Source organism: Phaethon aethereus (genome assembly GCF_964289735.1).
Source record: "Phaethon aethereus genome assembly, chromosome: 4".
In the NCBI taxonomy this organism is placed as follows: Eukaryota; Metazoa; Chordata; class Aves; order Phaethontiformes; family Phaethontidae; genus Phaethon; species Phaethon aethereus.
The window spans coordinates 78,898,479-78,909,637 of record NC_138578.1 but is presented as its reverse complement, the minus strand read 5'-3'; the positions used below and the strand labels follow the sequence as shown (position 1 = coordinate 78,909,637).

Genomic DNA, 11,159 nt, shown 5'->3' with positions numbered 1-11,159 from the left:
CTCCCCAATCCACTTGCCAACCTCCTTCTCCAGCTCCTCCGTTTTCAGCTTCTCATAGCCCAGCTTGCTCTCCAGCCGGGTGATCTCCACCGCGCTCCGCAGAGAGTCCCCGCACAAACCCTGCACCTCTGCCCGCAGGTTGTCCACCTGCATTTTAAGTTCACCCTTGGCCTGCTCCAATGTCTGCACGTTCTCAAGAGTCTCCTTCAACAATTTGGACAACTCCCTGCTCACCATCAACAAACCCTGCAAAGCAGCTCGCTTCTTGCACTTGTTAGTGGGTTTGGGCTTTTTGGACTCCTCTGACCAGCTCTCCCACTGCTGGCACAGCTGCTGGTATGCCTCAGGGCCCTGGAAGGCCCCCGGGGACCAAACTGGGGGGAGACACTTCTGGAGCACAAACTGCTCCAGCTTCCAGTTGCTAACGATGTCGGTCATCATAGTGAGGGGAACGAGATCCGAGGCGGCTCCGTCCCAGGGCAAAGCTACCGTAACACCACCAACAACCCACCCACAGAGGAAGGCTGCAACCCTGCAGTCCACCCCTCCGAAAAACCTGCCGGGGGGATGCCAAACCTGGTAGCCAGGGAAGTGGAAGGTGGGGACGGGTGGCCGCGGCCGAGCAGGCAGCCGCCGCAACCCGCCGGCTCCCGGGAAGGAGACAGGGAAGGGATGGGGGAATGGGTGAAGGAAAGCAGAGGTATAATAGGACCCCGATAAGAAGATCTCACCAATCCTTAGCTGGACGTCCTGGCAGTCCTGGGGATCTGGAGACGGTCACCGCAGAGCTCTGGCAGACTCGGCGCCTTTCACAGCAAGGTGTTAGCGAGGTCTTGCTCCAGTGGCTTTTTATAGCCATGGCAGGTTGTTGTTTGGGGCTGAGAACGCCTCTGCTTAATTCTTTGGTGGCTCTTCCTCCTGCAGGTGTTGGATCCCTCCCCCTGTCTTCCCAAGGACAGTTTCTTTGTCTTTCCTTATCCTCTCTGGCACTGATTAGGGAGACTGAAAACATGGGAGCAGCTGCTCTGCCCCTTATCTATTTTGGGGGGGCCCAGGATTAGTCACCGCTCGCTCATGCTAACCTCTGCTTGCACCAAGTGCCCTGAAGAGGGAGAGCTGGAGCCTGTGCCTTCAGCATCCATCCTCCCAAAGTCCCTCAATGGCTTCCTCACTTGCTGCACACACCATGAGCACCTGGGGTTTGGGGGGAGATCACACATGGGGCTCACACCTGACACCTGTAACACACGCAGTCTCTCCAAACTTCCCCCCAAGCACAAATTGCTTGCTTTTCCCCCAGTGAAATCTTCCAGAAGCGACACCCTTCCCTGGAATAAAATAATTTAATAAATTTAAAACGGGCTTTTATTTCCAGGCCCTGCAGTATTGGCTATGTTGGACCAGGCTTGAGGCTGAGCAGTCCTCCCTGATCCCAGAAGTCAGCCCTTGTATCCCAGAAAGCACAGAGGGAATGGATTTTTCCTTATTTTTATGGCAGCTCCTCCTCCAGCCTGGCATTTACAGCCCAGCTGCAATTACCTCTGCTGCAAGACGGGAGTTTAGCAGAGATGAAACCCCAGCCAGGTCCTGCTTCTTTTCCATAGACCCCTTTCCTCTACCCCGACGTTGTGCTCCAACCCGCCGAGAGCAAACACTTTGCTGTAAGAAACATACCACAGGGAGAAAACAAAAAGCTGGAAATGTAAGGAAGCTGGTGGAAGCACAGGGGATTAGTGTCAGCGTGGCGAGGTACGTGGGGTGCGGGCTGAGAAAAAGAAGAGGGGCTCTTTCCCCTGGGATGGGCGAGGAGGAGACCCACAGGGCAAGCACCGAGATGGGGCAGGGAGGTGGCTGGTCTGGGGACTGGGATGGTTGTCTTTCATTTCAGAAAAAGAACAAATTCCCCCTAGAAAATGTGCAGCTGAATAACACAAATCCACCAAAATTCAGCAATCCCCCCTTCTTGCTCCAGCTGCGAGCCAAACCCTCGTGATTAGGAGCTGCTGTACCCCAGCAAGGTCGGCAACAAATCTTGCTTGTGTTAACAGATCAGCTCAGCTTACACCCTTTTTTCCTCCCCTATTTTCTTCCCAGAACAGCAGCCCCAAACAATGTGGGGAGATCATAAACAGCAGCTGTTCCCCTGCATGTTCCCACAGTGCTTTTATTTTTGTTGGCGATGGGCTGCCAGACAAAGGCATCCCACCTCCAAAATGTTTTCTCCTAGGAGCAACACCCGGCCCTGAGAACAGCTTGGCCTCTGGTAAATAATTCAACTGCGGATGAACAGCAGCTTCAAAGAAAAATTAAAAATTAATCCCTGTTCCAGCAGACACACTATGCTTTTACGTTGCAAATAGTTCTTTTTCTTTCCCTAGGAGACACCCTATAGGTAACGTGATGCAGGGAAGCATCTCTAAAGCTGCTATAATGGCCTGGGGAATCCTCCCAAGCCAAAATATCTGCTTAGACAACCCAGTGTCACTGGCCGTGCAGCAGCCCGGTGTAATGTGCCCTGTGTCCAAGGTTGTAACGGTGACAAAAGCCACCTCTGGGAGCACGTGGGTCTTGGCCAGGAGGCCAGAAGATGCTCCAGGTGACAGCAGCAGTGAGAAGAGGGGGACAGAGCCATTGCAGCTGCCCAGGACATCGGGCTCAGCTCAGCAACTTCGTCCCAGGGATAAAGGGAAAATGCACTTGCAGTGGCATTTCTCATATTAAGCAAACCCCCTGAAAAAAGGAGTTGCCTACACCCCATTCTGGGGAGTCCCACTTTGGGAGTGAGGGGCAATAAAAGGAGAAAGGTGAGCAGGAGGTGAAGAGGGGAAAAGCTGCACATCACACTGGGGCTCAGCTCCAAAAACAAGCCCTTAAAAGCACTGAAATGCCTTTGAAAGCACTGAAATTACTTTCTCCTGCCAGGAAAGAGTTAAGGAACCATTCAGCCGACCCTAAATTTTAGCAGCCCAGCCCTTCGTGGCAAGGCTTTTGATGGTTAGCAACCCGCTTCGAGCAGGAAATTATTTTAAACACAAATGGGGAGGGGATGTGTTACAGCAGCATGGAAAAATCTGGTGCAAAATGGACCAAAAAAATTGCACCGCGCGAGATGCAAAATCTTTTTTCCCATTTGTCCGCCAACTCAAACCCCGGGGGAGGTTTCTCGGTGCCCCCACATGAGAACCCCCCCCGGGAAATCCCCCCTCACCAGGGGACCAGCCCCAGGGAGATGCTGAGGCTTTGTAAGGACCACAAATATCTGCACAAGTAGGGCATAAAAGAAAACCAAACCCTGCTGGGCAGCCAAGAGGGCAGTGAATAAATAAAATTAATAATTTTTTTTTTCCCAAACATGGAAATATTGACACCAGTTCACCCTTGTAATTTCACATCACATATTTCACTCTCTGAATCCTAAACCTCAAGTGCTTCAAATCTCTCCCTCCCGAAGACATTTCAAAGCCACTGTGATATTTCATCGATCATTTAAATATTTCTGTGTATGAGCCGTGCAGTGTTGCAGCAAGGTGGGGAGCCCCAGCAGAATTTCCTTATTTTTGTGGTTTTTTCAGACACTAAAGGCTTGTTTGAAGTTTCTTGCTCTTGGCTTCAAAGTTTTCTGTGATGCCTCACGCCTCTGCTTTATGGCGAGCTAGTTTGGGGTTAAGCATTTTCCAGGCCCAGAGAAAAACGCCTCCTGCTAAAGATTCTGCTGAAGCAAACAACCCCACAGCTCAAATTCCATCTTCTCCTTATTTTGAATGCGTTTTGATTTCAACAAAGGAGAAACCAGCCAAAATTCATCTTTTCCTGCTTCTCTGTTTAATGCCGAGCTCCTGCATTTGTCATTTTTTTAATTGCATGGAGGGAGATTAAAAGAAGGAGAAAAAACTAGGTGATGAAATATGAAGAAATCCTAACTAAAAACCAATGAGTTTTCATTTATTTTCTTCCTGAAGACGATTTCGGGGGATCCCGTGCAGTGCTGGAGAAGCACATGGGGCTGCCGCCCTGATGCACACCTGGATGTGGGGCTCGGCGCAGAAGCTGCCGGGCTGGGGCGCCGGGCGCTGCCGCGGCAGATGCTCTTCGGCAGCCGTCAGTGAAACATCTGCGCCCAGACGGGGAAGAACCTCCTGGGGGGGAGCCAGCCCTGCCACCGAGAGGTGACCGTGCGTGGAAAGGGGGAGCTGGCACAAGACCCCTCCGTCACTGACTCCACCGCCATGGCCCGGCCATGGCTCCATCTCTGCATCTGCCTCCAGATCCCAGGTAAGAGGGACATATCTCTTAAGGGTTGAGGGCACCTAAAATCATGCTGGAGCCTCTCCTCCGCCCTGCTCCAGCACATGGGATGCATTGCACAGCATCTGGATGATGGAAGTTTAAATATACAGGCACAGTATAGATCTACAGGATATTACTACCTAATCAGCACAATTTTTGGACGTGCTTTAGCTTTTGGTCAGCCCTGAAGTGGTCAGGCAGTTGGACTAAATGATCATTGTAGGTCCCTTCCAACTGAAATAGTCTATTCTATCCTATTCTATCCTATCCTATCCTATCCTATCCTATCCTATGCTATTCTATTCTATTCTATTCTATTCTATTCTATTCTATTCTATTCTATTCTATTCTATTCTATTCTATTCTATTCTATTCTATTCTATTCTATCCTATCCTATCCTATCCTATCCTATCCTATCCTGTCCTATCCTATCCTATCCTATTCTATTCATTCTATTCTTTATAGTGCAATAAATAATGGTATAGACACTGCAGAGTTTGTTTTTACTGCACCCTCTTAGTGCAGACGATCTGTGGGCAGCTGCTGATGGAGAAGTTAAAGTAGCACCTATGCTGCCTGTGTAACACAGAGACGATAAACATCCCATCAAATTTTCTTCTAAATCTATCCAAGGATTGAATGTTTCCCAAGGGCCACAGCTGGAATTATAAAATTGTGTGTTATAAAAAAGGGTGTTATAAAACCATGCTGCCTTCTGCTTATTGCAGACAGCTTGCAGGGTTTCTGGACCGAATATGTACAGTCGATGTCGTGGCAAAGTGGTAGAATTATGCTTTAAAGGACAAATTGTGCCATCAGTTCTTAGGTGGAAAGTGTTGAGAGCTTGAAACACCTGCTAAATGTGTATATTAGAGTGGTCCCTAAGTTGGTCCCCAAGATGTTGTCCAACCCGTGTCCAGAGCTGCCCAGCATCCTTGCTAGAGGCTGTCAGGACTGCAGGGTGTGTTGTTCACGTCGCACAGTGGTCATCGAGCTGCGGCGTAACATGGCCGATCTGGCAGCAAACAGCCTGAGGCGCTTTATCGACACCTATATACAGGTAATAATATCCTATAGATCTATACGGTGAGGTCCCTGCAGAGAAAACCCCAATGAATTAGTTTGCTCTGCCCACGCAAAGGGAAAAGGGACAGGCTGGTCTGGCCAAGCATGTGGAAACAAACCCACCCTGATTCCCTCTGGTCCCCTGCAAGAATATGCACTGGGAGAGGGAAGAGGGAGCTTTGGGGGGATGAAGGTGTGGCAGAAGATGAGCTTTTCTGCCCTGGCTCCCTCCCAGCTCACCCCACTGGAGCTTAACCACTGGCTCAGAGCTGAGCTGAGTGTTTTCCAGGATCCCTTCTCATCCCTTCCGATTCATCTAGTCATCCCTCCAATGGCTCGAGGAAAAGGTTTTCATTGGGGGGTTGAATTTCCCATGCCCAGCAGAGCCAGACCTTAGGGCAGCCAAGGAGACCCTCAAGCCACCATGCCCCATGGCCACACACATTTCATCCCCGAAAAAAACACATACAGGTATTTGCCAGAGCAAAACTTGTGAGGGTTGCACTCCCAAAACCTGAAAATCATGTATTTTAATAATAAGGAGACATTTATATTGTAGCAGGGCCAGAGGATGTGGTGAAATGCTGAGGCTGTTGTGCAACACCTGAATTTTGACATTGCAATATTAGGGCTGAAGGCTGCTCATCTCTGCAGCGCGCCGGCCGCAATGGGGTCATCGGCGCGGGGACGCAGGAAGGGTCTGGAGCTGTCGGTCACCAGAGCCCTCTCCTCTGCCTGTCCCCATCAGGGACATGAGGGCCATCAGGGCCATGAGGGCCATCAGGGCCACAGGGATGGCTACAGGTGTTCTTGTGGTCATGCAAACCCATTCCCATACCGCTGGGATGGCAGGGCTGCAGGAGGCTGTTTGCAACAACTACTGCAAGCAGTTTGGGGATTTTGAAGGAACAGAGGCATTTTAAAGTAAGAAAAGCCAAAAAAAAAACGTTTTGTTGAGCCTTTTGCACAGCTTTAAAACACGCCTGGGAAACAGCGGGGGGAAGCGAGAGCATCCTTATCTTCAGAGGGCTGTTTTTCACTTCATCGTGGCGTATCTGCAGCTTTGTTTGCTGAACAGAAAGGATCACAAGTTACCTGTTATCCTTTTCACAAGGACACATCCTCGCTCACACACAGACACCGCTCACATCTGCCCAAGCCAAACACAACTCAGATAATTTCCACGAAAGATGCAAAGCCCAAATAGGGCGATGTGGTGCCAAACTGAAGCTTTCAACCCCACCGCTACCCCTCACTCCCTCTCTTTTCCCAGGTCTCGAAATTCATATGAAAATAATGTCGTCTGAAAACTAAGATCAAATTCGTTCATTTTGAAGACATTTTGCACATTTTTTCGTCTTTTTTCTGCACCTGAAATGAAGTTTATTGGTGTGGCATCTGTTAGAATGAAAATCTGACAAATAAGTTGAGAGGCTCAAAAAAATTCTGTTGTAGGATAGGTGAAGGCTCTCCAAAAAACGAGAGAGAAAATGAGGGCAGGAGAGGGGCATCCACAGGAGCAGGTGGGGATGCCCTTCCCTGAATATACAGCCCCAAGAACACCCTCAAAATCATCCCTCCATCCCTCTCCCTGCCACTGAGCCTTCTCCCTAGAAGAGTGTTTACAGGGCAAATTTTACCTGTATTGCTAGACTTGACCAAAAAATAGCTGGGGATCCCAAAAAGGCCTCTCAGGGAACATGGGAGCATCCTGATAAAGATGTTCCTGTTTCTTACTTGTGTGATCTCCTGGTCTGTGACTACTTGATCTTATTAAACCCACAAAGAAAATCTGCAGTTAGTGTGGAAGAAAAATAATGAAAAGAAAATAATAATTCTGTATTCCTGTCTCTTTTTTCTTAGGTTTCTGTACAAATCTACTTTTGACCCAGACTCCAGAGCATATTTTAGCCCAAACTAACAACAAAACAGAAATCCTCTGTGAGCCGAAGATGGATCACGCTGGGCTGTACTGGTACCGCTGGAGCCAGGAGAGGCAAAATTTCGAGTTCTTGATATTTTCCAGCCCGTTGGGCAAAGCCACGTACGGTGCAAACATCAGGCAGGACAAGTTTAGTGTCCATGCGGGCAGTTCCCGCACCTCCTACAGCCTGCACATCAGCCACCTCCACGCCTCGGACAACGGCACCTATTACTGCTCCGTCTCCCAGTCCTCCCAGCTCCTCCTGGGCAGTGGGACACGGCTCGGTGTGGGTAAGCATCACCCCTGGGGCTCAAAAATGTGCCATCTGTGGGCTGTGATGAGGTCCCCTGGGTAAGGGATGATGCATGTTGGTAGACCATTCCCAATTTTATGATGCAAGGTTGGGCATCCGGGGTTTTTCTGAAGAGACCTATGAGACTGGATAAGGCAGAAAATAGAGAAAATAGCTAAATTTTAGGTCAGCGGCGTGTGATAGTCCTTTTGCCATGAGCAGTTGCTCTGCTGTGGTCATGCCTTGAGCACCACGTTGGTCCTAGTGCTTTAGGATTTTCGTGGGAAGACCTCCAGCCCCTGATATTGCCATGCCCTGTGGTAGTTCGGATGAGGCTGGACGTGTGCCCTGCTAAGCTCCCGGGCCCTTTTGTGCCCTGGTTCTTCCTTACCCTTCCTCCAAGTGACAAGAGCAGCAGCTTCAAGGCCAGAGGACATCACCCCTCGCCTCTCTGGCGTGGCTCTGACTGCAGGTTTCAAGCCTGTCCTTCACATAAAGGACTGAATTGGGATTTATTTCTCAAAGCTCACAACCCCTCACAACCCACCATCACTGGGAAGCTCCAACGAGAAATCAGAGCTGTCTGTGGGTGGCGTTGGGGGAATGATACTTTACAGACCCTGGGTCATACAGCAGCTCTTTTCAGCCCATTTTCCCCTTGACCACCGAGCAGGAGGTGTGTAGAAAAACTAAAGTGTTTGAAGTAGGATTCAGCCCTTTCTTTTCAGGCTTTTAGGGAGGCAAATAACTTATTTAACCAAGATGCAGCTATGGCTGCTGGCTCTAAATCATCCCCAGTGTCCCAACCTTTCTGGGTTTTTTTTTTTGCAAATATGCCCTGCATCTTGAGCTGGCTGAGAAATCCCTTTTGGATTCTTGCCGGCTTGAAGAAAAGCTGGTTTCAGATAAAGAAGAACTGTTTTTTATCAACTGGGCGCATATCTATGCGCAAAGCAAAGCATGAAAAACAGGGCTGAAATTCAGCATGATCAAGGACACTCCAGTTTAAAACTAAAGATCAGCAGGTGTTCTGGGAGGATTCAGGCTTTGATGGATATTTTCTTTTTTCCCTTTAGTACACATGATAAAATAAATTGTCTTTAAGCTCCTTTTCTTTAAGTGCGTTAGAATGTAAGGGACAGGTTGTCCAGATAAATCCTAGGCACCTGATGTCTTACCTTTCCCTGTAAAAGAACGGTGGTTTCCATAGGAATTTCAGTCCTGGATAGAAGCAGAAAAAAATAGGTTTGAATCCCAGAATTTTGAATAAGTGGAGTTTGAGTGGTCAGACGTGCAGCTATTTAATGACATTACTAGGATATTTTCCTGACCAACTTTACAGAGAGATGAATGTGCTCCATTGTAACTCAGATACACTATAATAAATCCTGCCCTCGTTAGCAAAAAAAAAAAAAAAAAAAAAAAAATCCAATTCTGAGCAAAGATTAGAGCAATCTGAAGACAGAAAAGGCACAGGGCTCCCTTAAAACCTCCTGGTGCTTCTGAAATCTCCTGCTACCTGTGATTTGGTGCAACACTGTTGAGGTGGTTCCTGGCAGTAAATGTAGCTCAAGGAAGTTTTCTTTTTCCCTTCCTTAACCTATTGCCCTTGTTTGCCTGGCAAAACATTTTGCCCTTGTTTTATTAACGCTTTTCCAAGCTCTTGGTAACTTCTGTGGCCACCGAGAGGTTCAGGTGAAGCTCCCAGCCCCTCTGCGTGACCCAGCCCTTTGTGGGGGTCCCTGGATCAGGCTAGCTTTAAAAGCCAAAATTTCCAGCCTTTCTTGCCTGCTGCTGCACGGTGCCATATTAACCATCCTCTTCTTCTCCTTATCCACCAGTTGATGTTTTGCCTCTGCCTCCAAAGACCACTCAGGCACCGCTCTCCAAAAAGCCCGTGCGGTGCGTAACCAAAAGCAAAGCTGCCGGCAAGAAAGGTACGGCAGCGGGTTGGCTTGCAAAAGGGTTTTGTTGAGCTCCTGGGGGTCTCCAGGGTTCAGCTGGAGTTTGTCCTGGGGTGGGGGCAACCACGATGTGAGCCTGCCAGGGGTGGGCATCTGGGTCCACCTAGCCCACTGCTCTGGATGGAGCTGACCTGCGTTTAGGAGCAGTCCCTTGGGATATACAGGGGTTTAGGGGCCAGGATGTATTTCCATTTAGCTCTGCCTACGCTCTGGTGTCTGCTTGGGTGTGCAGCCCCTGCGGGTGCAGCGTCAGTCCTGCAGGCATGGTGAATTCCCGTGCCAGAGAGGACACCTCAAAAAAGGGTATCGTGACTCATAGCCAAGTTCCCTGCAACGCCTTCTGGGTGTAATGCCTCCTCCAAGCAATACCCCAGGGTGACGGTCATGTCCTCCACCCCTCCTGAGCCTTGCTTTTCTCTGCTCCCCACCCTTCATGCCCCAAATCTGCCCTGGTAGGATGCTACCGGGTGCTGAGCTGGGGGGGCAGCTCCACACCACATCCTCTCCTGCTCTCCAGGTGTCTGCAGCCCCCTGGTCTGGGTGCCCCTGGCCACCAGCGTCCTGGTCCTCCTGCTGAGCCTGGTCCCCACCGCCTACCGCCTTCGCCGTAAGCATCCCACCCGCCCCGGCGGACGATGAGGGGTGTCAGCCCCGGGACAGCCCGGGGGCGAGGGGGGGGGGGCTGGGAGGAGGGCCCGGGGCTGACGGACGCCATCTCTCCCCAGGTCTGCGGCGGAGGCTGTGGCTTCGCATCCACAGGCAGTAAATCCCCCCGGCTCCCCCCGCCTCGGGCAGGCAGGGAGAAGCCACGGACCCTCCCCTGCAGGGTGCTGAGCCCGGGACGTGAGCCAGGAAGGACGTTACAGGGGCAGGCGTGGGCTTGCGCTGCGCGAAAGACATTTCTTTCCCGCAACGGAGCATGACTTTAATATTTTTCCTGGATGCAATGGCTGGCAAAAGGATCGGGCCAGATCCCGCAGCTCAAAGGGCAAACACCGGGGCTGGCGTGCCAGAGGGATTAATGCTCTGAGAGCTTCTTGTCTCTCCTCCCTGTTCACCCATGGGACAGCACGTGGCTGCTTTAGGTCTGCTCCTGCTAACGCTGGTTGAGAAGACTTTGCTAACGAACACTTTGAGAGCAACCAGCAGACAGCAGGGGCCGGTCGCTGCGCAGCGTGAAAAGGCCCTGTACAGGCATGGCTGTTAGAAAGAGCGGCTGTAGCGCTCAGCCCGCTTGCTCTGCAGGCTGGTGCCGTGGCTGCACTCAGTGCGGGACACGGCTACGCGGCGAGCGAGCCGCCATGGACTCCGCCCAAGCAAGAGTTAAAGTAGAACAGCTCCTGGGGGGAGCAGGTCTGGGAGGGCATCTTGTCCCAGGGGAAACAGCCAAGAGTGGGAGATGAAAGGCCGGACAAAGCCAGACAACAGCTGCGCCAAGGCCAGACACCTGGCGCGGCCCGAAGGCCGACACGGCCTCTGAGAGCAAAGAGAGGCAGCTGGGGCCTGGCCCCGAGCCCAGCAGCACGGCCCAGCCCACGAGAATTGCCCCGAGCGATGCCCGTATGTGCTGAGCCCCGAGTGATACCCACGTGTGCTGAGCCCCGAGCCGTGCTGTGGGTGCTGAGC

At 51.0% G+C, this 11,159-nt stretch overlaps 1 protein-coding gene across 1 annotated transcript; it reads left to right on the top strand.

Moving 5' to 3' along the window:
- Positions 1-4,226: 4,226 nt before the first annotated feature.
- Positions 4,227-10,299, top strand: CD8B (CD8 subunit beta; the record flags this gene model as incomplete). The annotated part of the gene is made up of 5 exons (XM_081999181.1): positions 4,227-4,272; positions 7,217-7,567; positions 9,411-9,506; positions 10,051-10,140; positions 10,259-10,299. The coding sequence occupies 5 exons, from the start codon at positions 4,227-4,229 to the stop codon at positions 10,297-10,299; spliced, it is 624 nt and encodes a 207-aa protein (XP_081855307.1).
- Between the last annotated feature and the right edge of the window lie 860 nt (positions 10,300-11,159).